Raw genomic sequence first — 26606 nt, 5'->3', positions numbered from 1 at the left:
GAAGTTGCAAATATGCCTGGATATCAGTTGCCACTGATCATTTGATACGAAGTAGACTAATTGGTCAATCATGAGTCGCCAAACTTACTACGAAATATGTTGTCTGTCTGATAGGTGGACGTATTCAGTAGCTGTGAGATTGTTCTTTGTTGGCGTGTATAGCTAAATGGATAAAATCGTTTCACTATATTTCGGAATAGATCTAACAGGAGTGACAAATGATTTTTTATAAGTAGGGCGACGTTGAAAATCTATTTCTTTTATGTTTGTTAGTTTATAATTCGAGTACCGACAATTACATGAGTGTCAGCGATGCGCTCTCATTAGTTTCATCGTTGTAGCTATCCATATCTGCAAATATTAGAGATGGAGAATTACGATGTTAAGGAGTCAAAAATTATACAAACTACCTAATTCGCAAATATTAAGAATTTGAAAGATTGAAATTGGGCTCCCAGCACCGCTAGTCTATCGATAAAACTGCTGCCTTGATATCAAGTTGTCCCGGGTTCGATCCCCGGTGGGGCACGATTACATTAAGTGGTTCGGATTCTACTAGAAGCTATATCTCTCGTCCCGATTAGCCTCTGTGCATATAGTGAACCTCAATGCAATGCAAATCCATCAAGTAACCATTGCATTACAGTCCGAAAATCAGCACGCTTTGGGAATATTATTGATCGCAGGCTTAGTCCTATTATGTTAATTAATTATAATTTTCGAGGTTAGAAAATATTTTCTACAGAACCGTTATAGTGGCGAAATTTGATTCAGTGCAAGAGAAGCAATTTTTGAAGCACATCCTATCCTGATCAGAATTTACGCATAATATTTTCTGAAATAAAATTATAATCTTCAGCAGTTATTTTCGCTAATCAAAATGCCCAGTACAAGAGTTGCATGTGGTTGCAACTACAATCATTACTTTCTGTCAATATATTTGTCTCCTAGTGGAGGTGAATTAGTACTGTAAATATGTTTGTCCCCATAGAGAGTGGCACCTCCTAAGTGAATGGTATTTCTCGTATCTTCCCCATTTTTAGCCCTAAGTTCTGAATTCCAGTTGTTGAATAGAAAGCGTAAGATATTTCATCATGACAGAGAAAATGGTATCATTAACACACTTTTCCGGACCCTGTGGCCGAGTGGTTAGCATATCGCGGTGCGACGCCAAGGGTCCCGGGTTCGAATCCCGCTCGGGCTTGGTTGTTTGTGAATGTCCATTCATCAATTTCATCATTTCATCACTCATCCCCATCTTCGCAAATTAGCCAAGATGCACAAAACGCAAAGTAAAATAAACTAAATCAATCAATCATTAACACACTTCCTATTCAATAGTGGTATTGCTTATTTGATGCTACTTTATTAAGTTAGTGCCGTTTTTCTGAAGAACGAAAGGCTACAATCTCTCGCTGCTCCCTACTGTTGTGATTTGGACAGTTTAGAGTTATGACTAGGGAGCGGAAGTTGATGAAATGTCATCTTTTTTCTGACATCTCGCACACGATGCCCATTAAATATACACAATATTACACTTCGTCTAGAACCCAAACAAGTTAATTTTAAATTAAAAGTGCATTTTTTTGCATTTTTTGACAATTTTCAGGTTTTAGGTAATTTTTTCCTATTTTCGGCATTTATTCGTCATTTTTCGCAATATTCGGTGTATTGTTTCATCATATTTTGTCACTTCTTTCATTTTGGTAATATTCTTGAGTCTTTTCACCGAGGTGAACATAGGCCTATATATATATATATATATATATATATATATATATATATATATATGATTAAATTGTTTTAAAATTATTTGGTCCATTTTTTAGGACATTTCATAGGTCATATACCTACATTTTTAGGTCATCAACTTCCGCTCCTTAGTTATGACATACTATGAGGCAGGAGGAACTCAAAATAAAGACCCTTCAGCAACTGCTCGAAATTATTGAAACATTCAAAATTGCCTTTTACGAACTTTATAAGCTTTGTGTTATTGTGAAGTGGTAGAGCAGCCACAGGCTGATCTTCGCCCATGAATACAGAATTCCTAATTCTAATTTTTAGTTCTTAATGTACATACCCCCATCCCATTAACGTCTGTTTGCGTCAAATACCTTTGTAATTGAATTGGTAACAAGAGGTTAACTAACTAACTAACTCCCTAGCCTTCTTAAACCCGAAGGTTCATGGCTGCAGCAACATAGGCCTTCCATCTTTCCCTATCTTCAGCAAGATCTATATACTCTTTTCCATCCCTACCGATTTCTCTTAGGTCCATCTCAATGTTGTCCCTCCATCTTCGTCTTGGCCTTCCTACAGGTCTCTTACCATCAGGTTTCCCAACAAGAATCCTGTAAACTCCTCTTTCCTCTCCCATTCGTGCCACATGGCCTGCCCACCTAAGTCTTCTTGATTTAATTATTCTAATAATATCTGGACATGAATACAAATTATGTAGTTCTAAATTATGTAACCTTCTCCACTCACCTGTCTCCTCATCCCTTTTAGGTCCAAAGATTTTCCTAAGGATCTTATTTTCAAATACCCTCAATTTCTGTTCCTCTTTCAATGTAAGGGACCAAGTTTCACATCCATATAATACTACAGGCAAAATTACTGTTTTATATATTTTAACTTTTAGTTTAAACGAGAAGACAAAAGTTTATGAAGAGAGTAGTAACATGCATTTCCTGAATTAAGCCTACTTTTTATTTCCTCTTTAATATAATTTTCATTTGTTAATATTACTCCTAAGTATTTGAATTTGGAGACTGGTTCAAACGAGTTGTTATCAATAATTAGATTTGAGTGCTCTATCTATTCCGTTCTTTGAAGAGCTTTCAAAAACTTTGGATTTAAACAAGGTTGTAGTTGTTCATAAAAACGGGCACATCTTATCGCAGTTTCTTGCTGTGGTTCATTCTCTCATTTTAGCAAGAAGTACTAAAACTCTTTGCATAGAAATAGTGTTACGTGTATATTTATACGTATATCGAGCAAGTTGATAATGAGTGTAGGTTTTATGGTGTATTTTATTTTGTTCTGTTCATAGTAAGTCTGTGATATTATTCCACTTAAAAATGGCTTACGAAAATAATGCAATATAATCATTGCATTTCATTTTACACAAAAAAATTCGTACCTAAAAGTAGTTTTGTATGTAATGGAACAAAATGCAACATCTCGGTGGTTTATCTTTTGGTTCTGACTGTAATATATGTCATTGGTAAAATTACACCGTAGTAAAGTATTAAGTAAATACCTTTTATCCGGTATTAGTTACCCCCCCCCCCGAGAATTTGACTCCGAAATCTGTACCCCCCCACACACTTATTTCAGGCTGGCGCCGTCACTGGACGCGTGCCAACGCGTAGGATTCGAGCTTTGAAGAACTTCAGGCTTCCGATCAGTGGCGTGCCCAAGAGGGGCTTAGTGGGGGCCATAACCCCCTCTTTGGTCCAGTATTCCTACAAAAAAAGAATGTCAAAGGCAATAAAAGATGGCAAGACTGACTACTGAAAATAGCCGCGGTGATCTAAGTCTGCCTCCGTGGCAGAGTGGTTAGATCAGCGCGGTACGACGCCAATGCTCCCGGGTTCGAATCTCGGTTAGGACATGGATGTTTGTGTTTGTCTGGGGATGCTACCGCATAGGGGTATTACTTTTAGTAATAATAATAATATTTAATAATAATAATAAATAAAAAGTTGGGTGTCTGACTGCCACGCGAGAGACCCGGGATCGATTCCCGGGGTGAGTGATCTAAGTTCGGAATTTTTCCGGCCATGTTCCCGCATAATGCGGCTCTGGAGCTACCTCAGTCTCAAATCAATGAACACGTGGTGATAACGCTGGGGAGGTAAAGGCGGCCGGAGCGTGGTGCTGATCCCCTAAATGTGCCTTCACGGCACTGAGAACTTTGCCTTACTGCTGAAAAAGTATACGTAACCTCCCCTTCCTGGGAGCGCCACGGCTTCCGATTTATACGGTACATATGCACACATACATAAATGTGTGTGTGTTGTGTTATTGATTCTTGGATTTTACTATGTAGCTAACTTCAGAAAAGTTGGAACGGAGGGATAGTGGTAGGAAAACTTTGTCACTGGTTCGGCATATTCCCTTTTGCTTGGAACACATTCGCAGCTCGCATAAAAATAAGGACATGGATATATCTTGTTTGTACTTTTCAAAGCCCCTCCTGCCGACCTCCGTGGTGGAGTGGTTAGCATAACGAACTACAACGCCAGGGGTCCCGGGTTCGAATCCCGGCCTTGGCATGGTTGTGCTTTCTGAGTGTCCCTTCATCGATTTCATCATTGCTCATTCTCATATTCTCGATTAGTCAAAAGTGGAAGAAAAGGGAAACTAAATAACAAAGATTAAATCAAATCAAAACCCCTCGAAGAGAAATGTAGTTTGTATATTTTACCAGTATGCCAAGTTACTAACAAATTTCAGGTCATTATTGCTTAAAAGAGTAGTGCGTGTGGTTGGGTATATCCGCGAATATAAGAAGTGAAGTATCTAGATTGATTGATTTGGTTTATTTTACTTCGCTTTTCTGCCATTTTTGTCTATTGACGAGGACGAGTGATGCTATGATGAAATTGATGAAGGGATACCTAAAAGGAACACCCGTACCCAAGCGGTGATTCGAATATGGGACCCCGGTCAGAGTGGTTACCACTGCACCCTCGCCATGAAATATCTAGGTAAAGGGGTTAAATTTAGTAAATTTGAAACAGGATTTCAAGAGGTTAAAACTACGGGAGGGAAGGAGGATGTATTTCTACAAAGGCAGTATAGGGGCTTTCGAAAAATTTTACTTCATGAAATACCCTTCTCGGTTCATATTTAGTTTCAAATACCCAACGATAAACGAAAGTTTAGTGTTGATTATGATGTCAGCGTAATGGAATGTGCAGTCAAGTAGTGTGTACATACGAGTGACGGTGGTGATCTCAAATGTGACTCTCCCTTGAACCAGGAGGTTATTTCATCTTCTGTATCAGGTGATTGGATTAGCTCTGCTTCTAGATCCAGATGAATGACCGTGAATGAAAACGAGCGAGGGAGAGAAAGAGTGAGTTCACGTGAAATTGGACAACTCGACACATTCGTTTTTTGTCTTATGTTGTGACCAGAGGCGTATACTGAGTTAAGAACCTGGGCTATCGCACCTTATCATAGTGTTCGAATGGACAAACATTTGCTGGTGTGGGTGTTTTTTTTTAACTCATTTGGGGGTTGCGGGTTGAAGTGATGTGACTCTGTGATTAAAAATATATACCTCATAAATAAAACATGGAAATATACACTGTTAGTAAGGAAAAGATTTCAAGAATTTCATTCTTATTTGCATAAATGAGAGGCCCATATTGTGAAATATTATGTAGGCCTATATACGAGAATAAAAATAAAATTTCAACATACCTATTTTCACGATTTTAAGTTCGGATACTCCTTGTTGGCGCAGTAATAACGTCGCTGCCTTGAAACTAAAGTGTCCCGGGTTCGATGAATGGTGGTTTAGATACCACTTTAACTGTAGGTCCGATCCCCATTAGCTTATCTGTTCATAAAGTGGACATAAAAGAAAAATCCACAACGATTTGGAGCTTATCGTCATTCATAAGCCGAAAAGACAGTTTGTTAATTATGTCCCTCATTTCAGTTTACTACACAACACACAGCACATATAATTCACAAAAATACAATCCACTCACTACTGTATTCACACGCTGCCTCTAAATAAATTCCACTCACCACGACTCGACGCGATCTAGACTAGAACTGGTCCTTGTCATTTCGTTAAACCATTCCCGCTCAGCCAACAATTTTCTACTCCCCACTGTAGAGTCCAGCACAGTTAATTCTGCCGTGCGATGCGCGAAACAACTAAAGAAGCAGTGTTGCTAATGGAGCAGATAGAAAAATCGCTGCAGTGCTCCGATGCACAGCTGTTACGTACAACAATAAAATTAGAGAATTCAGGTCTATCTAACGTTGAGTTTTAAACGTCATGCATTATACCAGGACTAGGATTAATATGTAATAACAAGTGGCTTTGTATGTAGCTACATACATATGAACTAAAAATTCGCAAAATATGAACTAACACATAAGTAAAATTACCAAAAATGCTGCAAAGAAGACTTCTTCATACGATTCCTTATTTGAGTGATTTCAAACAAAATAAAAAAAAATATATACGTATATATTATTTTTCATTGCATTAATGCAATGGTGGCGTTCTAACTTTTCACTCCCAAAACCCGTATACACTGGTATGGAACTGCAACGGCAGATAATAACATGCCAACGTGTTAAACCGCTACAATTGCACCATAACACTCCTCCTCAAACAGTATTATTATTTCCTCTCTGAGATCTGCGACAGTCGGTTGCCTTTGTTGTACATTTACAAAGGATGCCGGCTTCCACAACAATAACAAGTACATATACTGCCACTAGAAGATAAGCTGCGCGGCTTTTTCTTTTGTTATGAACCAGGGCCGGCGCTAGTCATTTTGCCTCCCTGGGAGGTGGCGGCAGATGCCGCTCTATTTCGACTCCCCCCCCCCCCGGTCATTACGCAGCAACGGAAAATTGAAAATCAATATATTCCTAACTAAAACATCAAAATATAAAATAAATAATGAGACTTCTTATGCTATTTCAATACTATTCAGCGCAAAAGAATATCTCGCTCGATCACAGTTTTCAATAGGCTTATTTTTTTCTTCTCTTCAAATTTTGCCGCTCGGTTCGCCCTCCCCTTCCGCCGGCCCTGCTATGAACTTGGTCACCCATCAAAGCATGGCAATTTTAACACAGAAAATAATATGTATCGCATTAAGCAGCAAAAATGACAGCCTCCTCTATGCAATTTCTACAAGAACACGTGCCGGAGCCAGAGTTGAAATGATGTTGGAGCCACATAATTTATTTATTTTGAATAATTCCAAAATTATGAAATATGAACAATTTGTTGCTGCTGTTCGCTGCTCTCTTGCCAAAATGCTTTATTGGGATGCTAACACCATGACTGGCTTCCTCCTTCATGAACTCGTGCACGTTGCTTAGAATTTCCCGAGCTTGGCTATGCAAGGTTTTTGATTTCAACTTCGACAGAACTGGAGGCATTATGGAATTTAACGTTCATTAGCAAACACACACTTTTACATACACACACGCAATACACGCACACAACGTCAAACCGGTCAAATACTTAGTATAAAATAAAAATATGGTGCTTCCAATCCAACAAAACTCACCGCCACTTTACCTGCCTTTTCCCCTTCCGTGACAGAAATAGTGCTTCATTATTACAGTTGGCAACACTAGTTACTAGCTAGCCAATGAACATGCACTGCATAAAAGAAGCAAGCACTACGCCGTGCTATATTGCCACATTAGCGTCCCTACCGAACGGTGGGAACCACGAGCTGGAGCGCTATTCAATTGTTTTCAATGATGTTTGCGCGAGTGTGTCCAGGAATGGAATGACAATGTGGCAACAATAGCGAAGGTTTTCGAGCAGGGTAGAACACATGATGCTAAGAGAGAGGGAGACGAAACGAAAATTCGTTTCTACGCAACGGCAAATTTACGTGTGTGGCACTCTATCTAGTTGTTTGAAGGTCAACGACCTCTTTTTCAACTCCTCTGCAAGCGTTCAATGATGTTCTTGTCCCTGCCACATGACACTTTCCCATTTGGTCGCGATAATTTGGCTTCATAATTCCCCATTCCTGGGAAGATTACATTCTGGGAAAAATTGTTTTGCAACATTGACCCAGACTGTTGAGGAAGTTCAGAGGGTTTTTACCCCGCCATATGCAACCCTGTTCTCTCTCCTGTAACAGTTTGACTCCACAATTCCCCGATCCTGGGGAAATTACATGGTGGGAAAAATTGGTTTGCAACATTGATCGGAGCCCTGTCAAGCTTACCCGTCACCCCCGTGGAGTTGCCCGCCAACTGGGCCAGGCGTCTCGCGAATTCAAAGAAAGCGGGCAATGTTTCCAACTTCTAAGAAATCAGGTTCATCTTCTTATTGAAATGAACAATTTTATGCACATTTTCTGATACATATTTTTTCTGTACTTTATTCCCTGAGTCTGGGCTTCGCAGATAGCCTAGATATCCCCGAATATACGCCTCTGGTTGTGACACACGCAGAAGATGAACTATATAGAAATTTTATCTAGAAGTGCAGGCTCGAGCAGGACTCGAATCAAGAGCTCTGGCATAATGGTAGCTCAGCTGTTAGAGAAATGACGCAGAATGCCAAAGACCTGGACCAGTGTCCTGCACTATTTCGTTAAAAAATTCTACATAGTCCGTTCTTTACTTTAGAAAATATTGGAAACAGCCGAATATGTTTCTTTCGCTTTAAAAAGTAAATTCTATTGTGAATAGGCCTATTGCAAATTCATCATCAGCTTAATTTCAGTTCTTTTTTAAAAAATAAAAGTTATGGTTCTCTTAATATTCTCCACTTTCTTGACATACGGGGACATTTACCCGCATAGAATAAGTATTTATGGACTTCGGGGCATAGTGTGTCCGTTACATTGTTCACATAATTAACAAAAACACACATGACAGTAGTAATTATAAACTTAATACTTCGAAATAAATTTATGTAGTTAACTCCTATCTGTAAGCATGGTAAACGACCTTGGAGAAGGATTCAACATAGCACATTGTAATTGGTGGATATTCTGTTGGCTGATCCAAAGTCTTATTCTCTTTGCTTGTAGATAAGATAAATTGCAGGAGGACAATAGATAAAAAACCGTCATTAAGTTTCTTGTTTGCTCCGATCCTTTTAGGTGCAAAGGACACAGCAAAGGAAAAGGCGATGGTCGGGAGATATTGTTGATTGCCGTGCGATTTTGAGTTTTCTGTTCTAGTGGATAATGATGAAAGATTAGAAGCGAGGTGAAGTATGACATTTTGTGATTTTACCGTCCCTTATCTGGCACGATCTATTAGAGTATTCCGTTCGTATCGCCTAGTGCGGCAGCAAATAAGCCACTTACTAGAAAACAATGAATTTTCTCTCATGGGGATTTATCTGATTTTGAAGTTTACGAACACAATTGTCCATGGTTTTGCCCATGATGGATTATATATTATTAAGCCTGTTTACATATGTACTTACTAAATTATCAAGCATTTTGAGACAGTAACGTAACACTGAAAACAAACCTCAAAGAAAAATAGCGCCTTTGGGTCAATCCATATGAAGTCATACAACCTGGTTGCTTGACCATTTTTAAAAAAGTTTATTTTTTGTGGGGTGTGAGCCTCTTATATTGACAGTTCAGAACCACTCTTATTTTATTTTTACTATCACCGATTTGAAGATGGCGGGCATTTTTTATCATGGCGCGCGTCATTTTCTCCATTCGTAAGCAACAGCGGCAACTTTTTTTTCTCAGCTCTGGTAACTCCTACGACAATGAGACAAAATCTGTGATGTTAAGCACATTATTGGCTACAATTATATTTCTGTGTACTTTTCTAAATATTATTCCTTCATAATAAATTTGAAGGTCAAAATTGTGTATTTTAATCGCTCAAAATGACATTTTCGGACATTTTTTTTGGGGGGGGGAAGGCAGTTTGTTTGACACTTGAATTTTTTTGTGCAAGTACCTGTGTACCAATAGAGTGTGTTAAAATTATTTGAAGCTTGAGACTTTAATATTTGTTTTTCTACAGGGTCATAAACATGTACTTTTTGTTAAAAAATTCCAAGTTCAGGGTTAAATATCTCTGGTGGGCAGTTGTTTAAAAATCTGAAATTTGTACACAATACAGTACTTCATGATAAGTAACTTCAGTAAAAATTTTAAGTTTGAGATTTAATTGGTTTAAGAGATACAAAACTCGTGAAAAATTCAACATTTTGCATTAAATATGGCATGTCTAATTTCATTTCTTATTAACATTTTGTGTTGAAATTCTGCAAACTGTAATTTGCAAAGTCAATGAACAACATTACAATCCTGAAATGGCTCTGAAATAAAGTATATATACGAGGGCGTGCTGAAAAGTAACGCTTCCTATGTTTTTATTTTCTTTGTTACCTTGTAAACGCATTTTGGATTTTGAGCAACCATACATTGCACTTCTAAGACTTTCCCGCTTCTCAATTGAAGGTTTCAAACTTATATCGCCAGGTGGTGCTGAACTATTGCGAGGAAAATGGCAGCATGTAACCATGCAATGTCGGTGAATCGCCTGAAGTAGCGTTCAGTGATCGAGTTTCTAATCGCAGAAAATGTGCTACAAATTGACATTCATCTGAGACTGAGGGCACTTTATGGGGATGAATGTGTAGACATCAGTACTGTGCGATCGTGGGCTGTTCATGCTCGTAAAGATAACCCCAGCTGAAGAAATCTCAGCTATGTGAGAGAATGGAATGAAAGGCCGCGAAATGCAACTGATGGAGGTCATCGGAATTGTGAAATAAAAAAATAAAAAACATAGGAAGCGTTACTTTTCAGCACGCCCTCGTATATATACTTTATTTCAGAGCCATTTCAGGATTGAAATGTTGTTCATTGACATTCCAAATTACAGTTTGCAGAATTTCAACACAAAATGTTAATAAGAAATGAAATTAGACATGCCATATTTAATGCAAAATGTTGAATTTTTCACGAGTTTTGTATCTCTTAAACCAATTAAATCTCAAACTCAAAATTTTTACTGAAGTTACTTATCATGAAGTACTGTATTGTGTACAAATTTCAGATTTTTAAACAACTGCCCACCAGAGATATTTAACCCTGAACTTGGAATTTTTTAACAAAAAGTACATGTTTATGACCCTGTAGAAAAACAAATATTAAAGTCTCAAGCTTCAAATAATTTTGACATACTCTATTTTGTACACAGGTACTTGCACAAAAAAATTCAAGTGTCAAACAAACTGCCTTCCCCCCAAAAAAAAATGTCCGAAAATGTCATTTTGAGCGATTAAAATACACAATTTTGACCTTCAAATTTATTATGAAGGAATAATATTTAGAAAATTTCACAGAAATATAATTGTAGCCTATAATGTGCTTAACATCACAGATTTGTCTCATTGTCGTAGGACTTACCAGAGCTGAGAAAAAAAGTTGCCGCTGTTGCTTACGAATGGAGAAAATGACGCGCGCCATGATAAAAAAATGCCCGCCATCTTCAAATCGGTGATAGTAAAAATAAAATAAGAGTGGTTCTGAACTGTCAATATATGAAGCTCACACCTCACAAAAAATAAACTTTTTTAGAAATGGTCAAGCAACCAGGTTGTATGACTTCATATGGATTGACCCCTTTACAAGTGAGGAAACTAAATTCATCTGTGTGAATGAATAAATCTTTCATATGGATGGTGTTCCTTTTTTGTACGACTTGTAAAATTTATTTCCCTCTATCTTCTCCTTTCTTTCTGTTTTGAGACCTTTGGGACCTCCCCGATGTCGTCGTAATGTTGTTGCCTTGTAATCAAAGGTTACCGAGTTCGATCCTCGGTCGAGACACATAGTGGTTCGAATTCCACTTGAAAGTGTAAACTCTCTCCCATTTTAGCCCATACGTGCACAAAGTGACTTAGAACTTTTGTAAATTGTTGAGATCTTCAAATATTTCTTTGGTATAGGAGACGAGAAGTCAAGTATGATTGGATCATAACATAGGTATATTCTCTGATAACAAAGAAAAGATATCATCTGCTTTGACAAAGATAACATAAGCCAAACTCTCAAAGGAAATTAAGATATCTCTTTACAATAGTGTTTGATTTCTCTCGAAAATACTTGAACTACAGAACACATATCAAAGTACAGTACTCTAAGTACACTCTAATATTTGTTTTTTAAGTTCCAGCAAAACGCTTTGTATGGGCAAATGCGATAAACATGCGTCTCGTTAGTGTTGGCGTCCTGTCACTGAGCTGCCTGTTGGCCAGTGTTAGTGCATTCGTAGGCCAATCAGTTGTTTCGCCAACGAAAGGAGAACCATGGCCCGCGCCACAATTGCGAGAAGTCTACGATGGTTATATGCTTGTGCGACCATCCACTTTCCAGTTCACGGTAAGGTTTCCCAATTGGCAATCCGTATTTAATGCATGCTCTGATTTTAAACGTCTATCATACTCGTGTTAATGGTTGCCCGCAGAGAGGATCAAGGGGATACACTTCGGCTCCCTTTTGAATAAGGGGAAAATGACTTACTTCTTCTTTCTCTCGCGCTTTTATTTATAACTTACTTCTCTTCTTTACTTAGTTTTATCTATTTCCCCTCTTCTTGATCATTCCTTTTTTATGATTTCCTTCAGATTTTCTGTTTCTTCTTTCTTTCTCTATCGATGTTCTGCTATTCTTATTCCTTCTGTGTCTCTTTCTACTTGTTTCACTTCTACAGTACAAATTTATATTTCGACTTTTTTCTCTCCCTCTCGCTTCTCTATTTTATTATCTCTCCTTATGTCACGATTCTCTCCCTCTCCCTCTCGCTCCTCTATTTCTTTCTTCGTTCTATCTCCTCTCTTCTATTTTCTCGCTTAATAGTATTTCTCTTTCTCTTTATCTCTTTCCTACTTCTCTCTCTCTCTCTCTCTCTCTCCCTCTCTACTGCGTTTTCCTTTCCCCTCTCGTGTTAGCCTCGATCTGTATTTCAGTTCATTCCCCCCCCCTTCTCTGTAGATTTCGCTTCTTTATGTCTCTTTCTTTATCTGCCTCTCATGTTTCTATTCTCTTTCCTTTTCTCTCTCTCAGCTTGACATTTTTATTTCTCTTCCTTTCTCTAATTCTCTACAGCTTATTTCATCTATCTTTTTCCTATCTCCCTTAAAACACATATTCCTTATGATGACGTAAACATATGTCAGTATATCTATCTTAAAGAGACCATTTTTCGGTTTTGATTCCTCTTAGAAAGTTATCTGCAGGCGTCCATGCTTGTATTGTATTTTAAACCTTGCTAGGTCAGAAATTTAGTGAGAATATTTATGCTGTACTTGTAACTTTAGCGGTCAGTGCTATATTTTTACTATCCTTCCATACATCCGGAGTCCTCTTTCTTATTGGGTTTGTGTTTTTAAGTCCACTTTATGCACATTGAGGCTAATCGGGACTGGACCTACAGTTTAAGGTGGATCCGAACCACTATGTGCCTCCACTGGATATCGAACCCGGGACCCCTTGATTACAAGGCGACGAAGCTACCACTGCGCCATCGGGGAGGCCTCCTCTTTCTTGGAACCTGAACCAATTTGCAATGGGAGTCTAACCTCGTCAGGTACAGTGCCTTCATTTAGTATTGTGACACTCGAACGAGTGCACGTGTAGGGGCTGGAACCACGTCACTTGCCGGGGAATGCGGATGAGCGTAGCACCTCAACTCAAGAACATATATTTATTTTAATTCAAATATTTTACAATTACAAGTCACAGAAGACTTTGGAAATCTTTCCTTGTTTACATATTTTTAACATATTTTGAGAAAGTTCACTTAATTTCACCTCCTCATACTTCCGCACGAATTTCTTTTCACATAAGAATCATGTTTTAAAGTTTACTTATGTTGCGGTATTATAACAGCACTAATAACACTTACCGGTTTATCATTCATCACTTCAGCGAACTACACAAAAGCCAAATAAATATTTCTTTAACACGCATGAACCTGTTTAAAGAATAGCTATACTGAGATCCATGGCAGACAGGCAGATAGAGTGGTAGACGTAGATCTGTTCTCGATACCATGTTTGTTGACCAGAGTTAGCTCAATTGCAGTGTGCTTACCGAAAGGAAACTTCACGAAACCTCGGCTTTGAAAGCTACAAAATGCTCTATGCACTTGACTTGAGGGGATACGCACGCACGTCCGATTTCGCCGGCAAGCGGTTGCAACATACTCCGCTTAGGATGGCCTCCACTCCACCGTCATCGACGTAGACACGCACCAGCACGGCGAGCGCGTTGCGGAGAACGACAACATTTCGTAATGTGCATACATTTACCCATAATGCTAACTGTCTCTTCAGCGGAGAGATGAGACTCCATAGTTCTCAGGGATCGGGTGTTAAAAGAGCGTCTCCAAAGATTTCAGATGAAATGGGACCAATAGCTTTTACCTCAACAGAACAACAGGTGGTAAAAAAAAGGTAAAGTGCTCCCCTATGCTTAGCACAACGCCATGAACAACAGGTGATGGAAGTTTATAATCCAGTTTATTTCCTTAACAAGAAAATAATATATATATACACGTTTTAAAAACAAAAGTACCCAGGGTTAACAATAATAAGTAGCTACCTTGAGAAGCTTACTCATTAATCTTACTAAAATTATCCTATACATATATACAAGTAGGCAAACGGAAAAACACATTTCTTACTTCAACCTCTTTCTTACAAAGCAACCGAGACACTTTCCCCATTATTAGGTGGGATTAAGCCGAAACTAAATATTATAAGGGCATTTTATCTCTTTCACCAGAAGGTGGAGTTTAACTTCTCTATGGTGCTTGGACTCTCGCCTTAGTGGAGAGCACCTTCTCTCGCCCGAAAGCGGAGCAGAAATTCTCCTTTGTCCTCGGACTCTCGCATAAGCGGAAGGCACCTTCTCTCCTTTAGGTGTTTGGTCTCTCGCATAAGCGGAGGGCACCTTCTCTCGCCCGCAGGCGGAGTCTAACTAACTTGTATTTTTTTTTTAATTATTGACCTTTGTCGGTCAGGATGTCATTTATTATGGGGACCTGCATCTTGCTGTCACTAGTCATTTACAGGTGTCTTATTATACAATTTATTTACAATAATAAAGTTTTACAATCACCATATACAGTAGTCCTCTGCATCTGTCGCAAGAGGTGGAATTAGTTGGTATTCCCTAGAAATAACCCATACATGAAAATACATAAAGGAACAAAACAATACAACACATTGTGCCTTACGACACCATTTCGTCGGCGAGTTGGATAATTACCCGACGTCGAGTCGAGGAGTCCAGAGCTTCCCGGATTTTCTGTAGTCCCTGGAGTAATCGTAGCAGTCCTGGGATCACGTCAGGTTGCGCCAGTTGTTGGAGCAGTTCCAACAATGACGCTTGATGTGAAGTCGAAGTTGCAGCAGGGGGAGGGGCCTGTTGAGGTGCGTGAGAACGACGGTCTCTCTGGCTTGCATCGGGTTTCTGATTGGTCGAATTAGGTGCAGTTCTCGGACGATATTCCCGGGCGGGTGTCTTCACCGGTACGTCCTGTCGAATGGGCCGGCGTTTTGGGTCCGATTGGGCCCGCCAGGCCTTCGACTTTATATAAGGTCGGCGATGCTAGCGTAAGCGAGCGGGAAAATATTGAACTACCCAGTGACGTGCGGTGACGTCGACACTTGGGGTAGCAGTCAGTGGCGTGCTCAAGGGGGGGGGTTGGTGTGGGTCACACCCCTCCTCCCTTTAGGGCCAGTATTTCTACAAAAAAGAAGAATGTCAATAACAGGAAAAGATTGCAAAATTATGAATGAGTACTAGAAAAAAGTACACGTAACCCCCACCCACATTCGAAAGTAAAAAACTATTTGATTTGACTCTAAGCCAGAGATCCTGGGTTCGAATCTCGGATTGGCCATTTGTGTTCTTTGTGTGTGTCCCTTCATCAATTTTGTCGTACCAAAGGTGGCGGAAAAGCGAAGTAAAATACACCAAATTGAGCAATCAATCAATGATTTGATTTCACTTTTGTTACTTAGCGTCGCTTTTTTGTCACATTTGGTTAATTGCGAAGATACCATGAAATTGATGAAGGGACGAGCACAGGGAACGCAATGCCTGGGTCGGGGTTCGAACCCAGAAATCCTGGTGTCGTAGCGCGCTGTGATAACAACTCCCCAACGCTTGGTTGATTTGGTGACAGGTAACAAAACACAACACACTTTTTTGTAGTTTCTTCAATGATATTCATTTGACTTTTTGAGTTCTGAGATACATTTTTTATTCCAAATTATTTCATTATTCACTGCAACACATAGGACAAGAATGCGCACTCATCACGGGTTCGAATCCTGGCCTGGATTGTTCATATGAGGTCCCTTAACCAATTTCATCATATTATCACTCAATCCTCATTTTCGCGATAACCAAATGTGGCAGAAACGCGAAGTAAAATAAACCAAACCAACAACAATATGAACACGCGTTCTCTTGCCCAAATAAATACATCCGTATTTATGACTGTTAGAGACCAAGAGTAGTATATTTAAATAAAACACTACTAAAACGAGAGTCAGATAGAGCCTGAGCATATATTTGTAATTTAATCATTATATATTTCATATTTGTAAAAGAAAAAAAGAAAGAAAGCATAACATCATTGTCTGCACATAACACGTTCCCATTTCATAAATAATAAAACTACATCCCATACGCACATATTGTACAACGTGTAAAAGGTTGTGTAAATACAGAGAACATAAGTACTGCAGAAAATTTTACCCTGAGTTCTTTACAGTATTTACAAAAAATCTATGAGAAACCAATCCCCTATCTGTCCTATAGGAGATAGACTGGGGGACCTGAAAGCCTGGGCTTTCAACCATTGCAGCGGGGGGCGAGGGGACAAGAGAGGTAGAGGTAGAAATCTTCCTTTTCCTTGGGCTGGCCGTTTCTACCTGAAAACTGGTCTGGCGGAAGAAGAGCGAGCTAGGGTATCCAGCCAGCTTTGCCCGCGAACACCGATGGACGAGAAGCGCGTGGAAAAGAAAGTGTTGCGTATGAGCTGTGGTGGCTTTAACAAGACAATAAATATTGTGATTTGAATATAATTCGAGATGTGAGATTGATTGATCTATCTCTGCTAGACTAGCTACTCCTCAGTGCACGTCACTGGAACTACCTATATTAACATTAAATAGTTACAAAAGTTGATTATACGTAGAGGTGGATCCGTCTTTACTTGTGACGATCCGAGTTCGTCACAATCTTGAACTAACAATATTTACATTAAACAGTTACAAAGTTGATCATAGAAGCTACAAACTTAGAGGTGGATCCGTCTTTACTTGTGACGATCCGGGGTCGTTACACGGTGTGGTTCCAGACGCTACACGAGCATGCGTTCGAATGACACAATAACTAAATGAAGGCAATGTATATCCGATCAAGTTTCTTACATTTAGCTTTCAAAACAGTAAACGTCCCTTTTCGGTCTATTGATTGAGTTGGTGTATTAAGTCCACTTTATGCACAGTAAGGCTAGTCGGGACTGAACCTACAGTTTTAAGTGGGATCCGAACCACCTTGTGCCTCCATCGGGTATCGAACCCGGGACCCCTTGATTACAAGGCGACGACGTAACCATTACGCCATCGGGGAGGCCCCTTTTCGGTCTAATTTATGTGACGACGGCACATTCCGATATTTTACTCAGTGCTGAATAGTTATGTTCTTAATTTCTTTCAGGTATCTGAAAATAGCTGTGATCTCCTGCAATCGGCGTTGAGACGTTACTCTCTGTTGATAGCCGATATACCTAAGGGAAGTAGAAATAATGGGAATAACTATAAATCATGGAAGGAAAACAAGGCTTCCGATGGCTACCTGGATGCTTTGGACATCAGACTTATGGCAGGATGCGAAGACATGCCGCCAGCAGACATGGAAGAAATGTGTAAGTACAAAGTATTAGTCTGCTATTTATGTACGTATGTGATGGAGAAACAAGAAAAACCTTGCGAAATAGTCGAGTGCAATTATTCAAACACATTTTATAAGTAAATACACATAAGTAAATACAGTTGAAGTTCACATTTCTATTCAATTTAAATACATAGAAAAATTGAATTTCCTGATTGATTACATCTTCTTTTGTAGATGAACTTCGAGTAGATAGTCCTAATCTCCCTGGAGAGGGATATTTAACAAGTCAAACAATTTGGGGCATTTTGAGAGGCTTAGAAACGTTTTATCAGCTTTTGACAATTGCTGATGATGGCGTTGGGGTAAGTAGAATCGACAACTAAATATTAAAAGCATGCACTACAGTACACCAACCAATGATACTGTAAATGCCATTCGAAAATTTAGAAGTTGTCAATTACAGCTTTTTTATGATTATAAGTTATCGGATTCAAGTCATATTTGGAGAAAGTGATCATATTAATAATCGAGGTCCAGTCTCCTCGAAGATGAAAATATTTAAATCTTTCAACTAATAGGTTTTAATTTTATATTTGCAATCGTAGGGTCAGATAACCCTGCAGTTAGTCAATAGCAAATAAGTAGGAGTTGCAAGTTTAGGTGAGTCAAAATTTTTCTGTTGCGTTATAATATAAGAAAGATCGCTTTTAATCAAATCTAATCAGTCTTGAGAAAATGACTCACAGAGTCACACAAAACTTAACTTGTACTTCATTAAATACGTCAATGAACTTTCATGCGTAACATGCACAATTCAAATTATAAACTCACACAATGCGCAAAAATTTTACAGAGTTCGTACCTTCTTCATAGAAAGAACTATAGATTGTTACCATCGCTTAACAAATTTGTCTACTACGTTAATTATGGATATGTTAACTTACAGTTGCAGATAAATGCCACATCCATCATGGATTTTCCCAGGTTTTCTCACCGTGGCCTTATGATTGATACTTCTCGGCATTTTCTCCCAATGCACACTATCTTAGAGACGTTGGATGCAATGGAGATGAACAAGTTCAACGTCTTGCACTGGCATATTGTGGACGACCATAGCTTTCCTTACGAGAGTGCCAGGTTTCCGGCATTGAAGTAAGTTGATTCCTTTATTTCCTTTTTACTCTTTTTTTGTTTGAACAAGAAATATCGTCAAAATATTAGGGGGTAGCATGATGGTTATGCACTGTACGCTTATGACCAAAATATATACTAATGTTGGAAATTTCCTTAAGTGGCGGAAATATGTATATCACTTCAACTATGTAAAGGATGTTTTTCACAGGATGCATTAAAAGAAACCTATAAAAACCGCCAGATTGAAAAGGAAAATTATTTGAATAAGGCACTGAAGGCGAAATTAACTAACTCTGATAGGATAGTGATGAATGTGCTTTTTGACTGAAGAAACTGAAGAAGCATGATCCTCCATCAAACAATGAACGACATTATATGCAGCAAATATCTCAAGAATACTCAGCCATGCCAGTATTTCTTTCAACTTCTAACCTCGTGACAAGTCCGGATGACAGGCATAACATTGGATCCATAATAGAAATTATTTGCTCACCACATAAGATACAGAAATAATATTAAAAACAAAAATGTGGATCGATTCATACTAGAGAAACAATTGTTCTTACATTCACTTCTCACTTCGTATTTGATAAGTTCTTTCGGAAGAGATTTCGCCATCCAATTAAATGAGATTTCACTACGTATTTCCAACAGTAATACAATTGTAAAGATTTTGCTTTGCTTATTGTGGACCGTTTATGACAATTATTATGGTAATTAATTTTAAGAACCGAATAGGACAACTAATGTATCAATGAACTCAATGTAACCGTACAATATATTCATGACTTGCGTTATTACATTTGCTTTTCTAGCGAGAAGGGCTCTTATCATTTCCCTACCTATGTGTACACTCGAGATGAGATACGAGAAGTAATAGAATACGCTCGTCAAAGAGGAATTCGAGTGGTTGCAGAGTTCGATACTCCAGGTATGTAACATCACTCAAATTAAATGTAAGTCGAACATGTAGTACAACCGATGGCAAACATAATAGTTGACAAATTGTTCATCACCATATTAACGCACTCTGTATTCCCCAAAATGAGGTTCAAGTATTGACAAAATCGTCAATAAACAGAGAACAATTTTTGATCCAGCATAAATAAAATAAAATTACTAAAAAACATACACGCAGAATGTAGAAGAAAAATTTTCCTACCATTAATTTAGCCGTCGATTGTGCAGATTCTAGCGAATGAAAAGTTTAATGCATAATGCACAATTGTATAAAGAATGTAACTCACAGTGCAAAAGAAATGCAATTCGGTGAAGAGAAATAAACATAAATGGAATCATAACTCTTTCTCTTTAATATTTTAGGTCACACAACATCCTGGGGTCCTGGCCAGGAGAACTTATTAACCGAGTGTTACAGTGAAGATGAACCAAACGGGGAGGTTGGACCCATTGACCCAACCAAGAATTCGAGCTATGAATTCTTGCAGGAGTTCTTTGAAGAAGCCGTCGAACTCTTTCCGGACCAATACATACATTTAGGTGGAGATGAAGTCCCATTTGATTGCTGGTAAGTTTTTATTTATTTGCATGTCTCATGTAGTAAATATTTGAGCATTTAGGAAAATATGGATATTGTACAAAAGAAGAAACGGAAGAAGTTAGTTGAACAAAACTTTTTACTCCGAAAGTACTTAACTACCGACTACCAACTTGCACGAAAGTTTACGCACAACTGACTCATACCAGCGACCTTGGATGTCACATGTGTGTCCTTCCGCTGATACAGTATCCTTCGGCCAATGGACTTGCGGCAGAAGTGTATGACGAGGGTATGCAAAACTTTGTCTCCCGGCACGATAAGTGCCTCATTGCCATGGGTATCAATGTAGAAAAAATAGCTCAAGATACGCACTTTCAGTGTAAAAAGGTTTTCTGACTTGCTTCGTACCAAACGGGTACATTTTCTGGACGTGCCTCGTACATCCATATTCATTTTTATGTAAATCTGAGATTACACGGGACCTAACACTCGATATAAGAAACCGTTTATTGAAAGATAATTAGGACAAAATAGTTCTAAACTTGCAACATATCTGCCACAATGTACAGTCGGAGAAAGAATTACCTGGGTCACGGTACCTAGAATTTCGTAACGTCTTAAAGCCTGTTGTTTATGCAACCCAAATAACAAATTATTCGCTTAAGTTTGTCTGGTGGATCTGAGTTCTCGGGAAGGATTGAGCATTGATAGCATGAGTCACATGACTCATGCCCCAGCAACAACAAACAACAGCTGGGTGCTACGTGGCCTCAAGAAGAACATTTCAGCAACTGGTTTCTTAACAAGATCTACTCGTAAGAAAATATTTTTCGAGTGATACTAGTCATTGTCAAGAAGGTTCACTGAAATGATGGTTCTCATCACAGGCCACATGCCACACGCTAATGGTTTAAGTCCACTTTATGCACTGGACCTACAGATTAAAGTGGGATCCGAACCAAATGTTCCTCTATCTGGTATTGAATTCGGAAGCCTTTGATTACATGTCGAAGACGTTACCACTACGCCATCGGAGAGGCAATGGAACGCCTTGAGAAAGAGACGAGTGAAACCATATTTGACGTAAATTTTAAAAATAAGACAATATTTTGTGGCTACAGTTTCGAACCGTGGGAGAGACATATATATTATTTTGTCCCATCGTCCATTTCACGAGTTTATAATTCTTCCTCACCGACACGATTAACGTCAGTGGGAGAAGAAAAGCGAAGTAAAATAACTGAAACAGAAATAAAAGGAAAAAGCGAAACAAATTTTATCCATAATATTCTGCAGTCACTTCAGTCGTGTTCAAGGAATCCTACCTTTAAAGAGAGCCGTGGTCTCTAACTTGTCTTTTCCCCTTCCTTTGTGCTCTCGATTCCCTCTGTCACGATTGGTCTAAAACTAATTAATGCGACGTTAATTAAACAATCCAAACAACGAAACAATGCACAATCAACTCCACAAAACAACATTCCATTTGTTTTCGAACCGGAAAACAATTGAGATGCTGTAAAATGAAGCAAGAAGCAGTAATAAACTGGGAATTTGGTACGGTATAGAATTAAATCGGTGAAGATGTTCCATTTGATTAGATTTTTGTTATTTAGTGTCGCTATTCTTTCACTTTTGGCAAATAGCGACGATGAAGATGAGTAATGAGTGATGATATGATGACATTGATTAACGGACACTCACCAAGAACACCCATGGCCAAGCCGAGATTCGAACCAGGGGCCCATGCTGTCGTAGCGCGCTGTGCTAACCACTCCGCCACGGAGGTTGGTTAGGAGTGGACATTATACCATATTTTGTGTGCGCATTTGGATCAATCAATCGAATGACTAGGCATATTATATTATTAATATATTCATATCATAATATCACGTCATATTATTCGGCACGAAGTAACATCATAGACATTCAATCTTGCATTATTGCCTTTCAACTATTTCTTCGACTTCGGGTTAATAACATCAATAAGATAAATTATGAAACAAATGATAATGAATGTGGGATATTGACAGTTATTTCGAATTACCTGACACAAGCAACATTAAGCAGACTTTGTGGGCAAGCTCATTAAGTGGTCAACCTTCGATCTCGTCACCAAAGTTCCCGGATTTGAGTACCGTCCTTGTCACAGGTGTTTGAGTATTTCGTCATTAATTTCATGTAATGGTCAGTAGTCCACGGCTGGGAAGAAAAGTGATGTTACGTAACAAAACTAATAAAAATAAACATGATCGAAGAGTACTTATTTCATATCTCACGAAATCTCCTATAAAACCGGGATATATGAAATATATGTATACTTTTTCGATTTCTCTATGTAACTAGCCGACCGAGAACGGGAGAGCAATTTTCAATTCGAGAAACCGAGAGACGGAGACATTGTAAAGTCTTGTTTCTTTCTTGACATCTCCCTAATTGAGTTGTTGTTCTGTTCGTTATTGGCTTTGTATTGGCAATTATTGTCATTATTCCTCCCCTGGAGGTAAACCATAACGACGATTTATGATTAAATACATTAAAGCAGATAAAAGGGCAAGAACAAGAGAGTCATGCGTGCCCGGGACTTCAACCCAGAACCTTAAGTAACGAGATTTGAAATTCTGGAGAAGGCATCTGTGTTTTGCTTGGCTTTCTCTTTCCTCAACTTCTGTTATTTTATCATGCACGTATAATTAAAATGGATCTGAGAAAATACGTTGCGATCCATAATTGTGTTGGTTAGATGCTATAAATGTGAACTCCAACATGGAATAAATTATTCCTTTTGTATGTGGTTGAACATGAACTTTTCTTACACTGTGACAATTTCTTTTTTTTACTTTTTCTGCACAGATAAGCTAATCTGGACTGGACCTTCAGTTTAAAATGACATACGAACTACTACGTGCATCCACCGTGTATCGAACCTGGGATCCCTTGATTATAAGGTGACGACGTTATCATTACGCCATCGAGGAGGCCCCGTGAGAAAATATTATTTACTCGATCTATACAATAATTTATATAAACATTTACATTTTCGTTTTCTTCTTTCTTTTTTGTTAACTACTCTTCTACGACTCTTTTTTTGTCTTGGAATTTTTTGTTGTTTCAGGAAAAAAAATAATACATGCAGGCTGTATACCACCCCCATACAAATAGATAGAAAGCTCACTCTCGAGAACTAATTTATAAATAACTTAACCATTAGGAAACAATTCGAACGTTAACTGATATAACTGCAGATGAAACAATACTTCCAAACGCTAACGAAATATCTATTTTGCATAAGCTTACAGACAACAGGTATCTGGTGAGTCATTCACTCTTGCTACGAGCGAAGGTCACGGAACCAAAGGGTGGCAAACAAGCGTCTGCTCTACGAAACTAGGGGTAGCAGACATTCCTGTTATCAATGACGTACGAAATAAGGAGGAACACAGCTTTCATATCAAACTAGACCCTTGTTTTGGTCCCGTCATTGCATGTAAACACTTTTTCGTCGTGGCCTTGAATCCCTACCTAAAGGCTTCTCTGCAAGAAAGAAATCTTACCATTGAGGGGAGGAAAAGTGTGTGTGTGTATCGAGGTCCTTCAACTTTCGTATTCTTCTTCATTTCAGAACGCGTGCTGTATCGTCGATTTAATCCAATCTAGCCGTTGTAGGTTCTGTTTCTGTTGGGTAATTTCACATTGTCTTCCTGCTTATGTTATTCGCGACGGAGCTTCTGGTTTCAATAATCTGGACGATAACGGGAATGTGTTGGTTGGTTGATTTGGTGTCTTAAGTCCACTTTATGCACAGTAAGACTAATCGGGAATGCACCTACTGTTTAAAGTGGTATCCGAACCACTATGTGCCTACACATTACTTTGTTGCTAGATATTTGCATGCTAAGATCTAGGAAATGCTACATTTTCAGTGTGTGGAATTGAGAGTTATTTCGGATACGAAGAATTGGGGAATGGAGTAGTGAGAAAAGTATCACCTCACATGTTTGAATTATAGCCCCCCCCCCCCCCACACACACACAGGACATCGGCCGTGGTTTTTATAACGAAATATAACATGAATGAATTGTGTCAAGAAAAACTGGAGCCTATTCACATCCCTACGGAACTTGGAAGAAGTCCACATAGAAATTAGAAAGTTCTGTTCCGACAAAATCGGGACGTTTAGTAAATGAAAGAGCAAAGTGCTACCTTGTGCTTTGCACCAAGCCATGAAGGCGTGTAGGGGGTGCGGAGTTAGGGTCCCACACTTTCTTGTTACGGCCGAAGGTGGGGATAATGTGATCAGCACCACACCCCTGGCCGCCTTTACCCCTTCCCCCCACAAATTTCCTAGAGGTACCCACTTTATACGACGCTGGGTGGGCGCCGGAGCCACTTGAACAGGTGGACAAAATTCCAATTCTCCCCAGTCGGAGATCGAACTCAGATCTCTCGCATGGTAATCAAACTCCCAAACGACCGAGCTACCGCGGCACATATAGTATAGTAGCCTTTGTAATTAAGGCAAGAATTATTTTAGCGTTTCGTTCAACGGTTTTAGGGGAATCATTTTCGGACATAGGCTATAACTCTTGTCGGTTCTGCGACCTGGCTTGAGAAAAGGCGATTTTTTGACGAACAACATTCCACCTGATGTCACGTGACTTTCCTACATTTCCTGTGTCTGTTGGCTATTGCATAAAAGACGAGTTGGCCCTTGAGACAGACAGAATCACCCGATCACCTAAAGGTGCAATGTGTGTTGCCTACCTTTCCGGCATTATTTACTGCCATTAAAGTCTTATGGGGAAGAACTTTTTTCCACCACTGTACACGAGCTGTGATTATTGTATCCATATAATGGCACTTTTGTCAGACTGCAATCGGACACTACTACCACATCGTTTCGATCAGTGAAACTGTTTTATGAAAATGTTAATGTTACTAACATTGTTTTTTTCTATTTTTCTACTTCGAAGGGCCAGCAATCCAGAAATCAATGCTTATATGCAAGCAAATAACATGTCAGACGACTTTGCTGCACTGGAAGATTATTATATTCATAATTTGTTGAGAATTGTTGAAGATTTCAACTCCAGTTATATAGTATGGCAAGAGGTGTTCGACAACAAAGTCACTCTTCAAGAAGATACAGTTGTTCATGTGTGGAAGGGCTCATATCGAGTTGAACTTGCTCGTGTAAGTGGATTTGTAACTTGTATTTCTCTGACAATGTCTCAATTAATTTTCTCATGTATGTATCTATTTTTAGCCATTATAATTATTTGGTTGCAGAATCTATTGCGGATATTGCAGTTACTGCCCAAAGTCTACTGTGTATCACGTTTTGCTTTTCTAATTTTCGATTAATTGATTTGATTTATTTTACTTCGCTTTTCTGTCACTTTTGGCTAATCGCGAAGGTCAAGATAAGTGATGATATGATGAAATTGATGAAGGAACACTCACAAAGAACACCCATGCCCAGGCCGGTATTCGAACCCGGAAACCTTGCGCCGTAGCGTGCTAACGTAAACACCCCGCTAGTGAAGTCGTCAGAGGTGGCAGTGATGAGATCGTGCATCTGTCCAGAGTGCATTGTCACTGATGCAACGAAGTTCTATTGCAGCCAAGTCACGTAATAACTATTCACAATGGAAGAAATACTGTTTAATTACAATTTAATTTTGAATAAATTTGTTTTTTTATTAGTTTCTAATAGTTATATACGTAATTATAACAACCATTATAAAAATTATTACTGTTGTCATATTTCTACTATTCACTTTGGACTGTCACTGTTATTTCAAATATTAAAATATGTTTAAAAACAACGTTATGTTTTTCTTTTTTCGATCTAGGTAACAGCTAGTGGTTTCCGCACCCTACTATCTGCATGTTGGTATCTGTCCGATTTACAAAATGGTGGGGACTGGCAAAAATTTTACAAGTGCGATCCTCAAAATTTCACAGGCACAGAAGAACAGAAGAATCTAATAATGGGTGGCGAAGCATGTATGTGGGGAGAATGGGTAGATTCTAACAGTGTCCATCAACGTGTTTGGCCCAGGGCAAGCGCTGTGGCAGAGAAACTGTGGTCGTCTTTGAATTCGACTACAGATGCTAACCAAGCGATACCTCGACTGGAAGAACATCGCTGCAGGATGGTGAAACGTGGAATTCCTGCTCAACCACCGAATGGACCAGGATATTGTCCATATTTCTTCTTCTAATGATAGGTGCAACTCTTATAAGTTGTATTGAAATATCTATACGCATACATTTATTGTTTTCAATTTTGTGTCATACCTGAATATACACATGAAATGTTATTA

At 38.8% G+C, this 26606-nt stretch overlaps 1 protein-coding gene across 2 annotated transcripts in view; it reads left to right on the top strand.

Annotated features, from left to right (window-relative positions):
- Nucleotides 1-26606, top strand: part of LOC145994625 (beta-hexosaminidase subunit beta-like) — a 27194-nt gene extending 588 nt beyond the window's left edge. The window contains exons 1-9 of one of the 2 annotated variants that reach the window (XM_083130702.1): nucleotides 8882-8955; nucleotides 11899-12110; nucleotides 17469-17676; nucleotides 17880-18007; nucleotides 18592-18797; nucleotides 19595-19710; nucleotides 20103-20307; nucleotides 25251-25470; nucleotides 26133-26606. In XM_083130702.1, coding sequence (XP_082986828.1) covers nucleotides 11937-12110; nucleotides 17469-17676; nucleotides 17880-18007; nucleotides 18592-18797; nucleotides 19595-19710; nucleotides 20103-20307; nucleotides 25251-25470; nucleotides 26133-26504 — 1629 coding nt within the window. In that variant the 5' untranslated portion in view covers nucleotides 8882-8955; nucleotides 11899-11936 and the 3' untranslated portion in view covers nucleotides 26505-26606. Of the gene's footprint in view, nucleotides 1-8881; nucleotides 8956-11898; nucleotides 12111-17468; nucleotides 17677-17879; nucleotides 18008-18591; nucleotides 18798-19594; nucleotides 19711-20102; nucleotides 20308-25250; nucleotides 25471-26132 lie in introns of those variants that run through there. The other variant, XM_083130701.1, reaches the window with a different exon arrangement.

Source organism: Lepisma saccharinum, chromosome 11, assembly GCF_977018435.1.
Source record: "Lepisma saccharinum chromosome 11, izLepSacc3.1, whole genome shotgun sequence".
NCBI lineage: Eukaryota > Metazoa > Arthropoda > Insecta > Zygentoma > Lepismatidae > Lepisma > Lepisma saccharinum.
The sequence above is the reverse complement of the archived record's forward strand: the minus strand, read 5'-3'. Positions and strand labels throughout refer to the sequence as shown.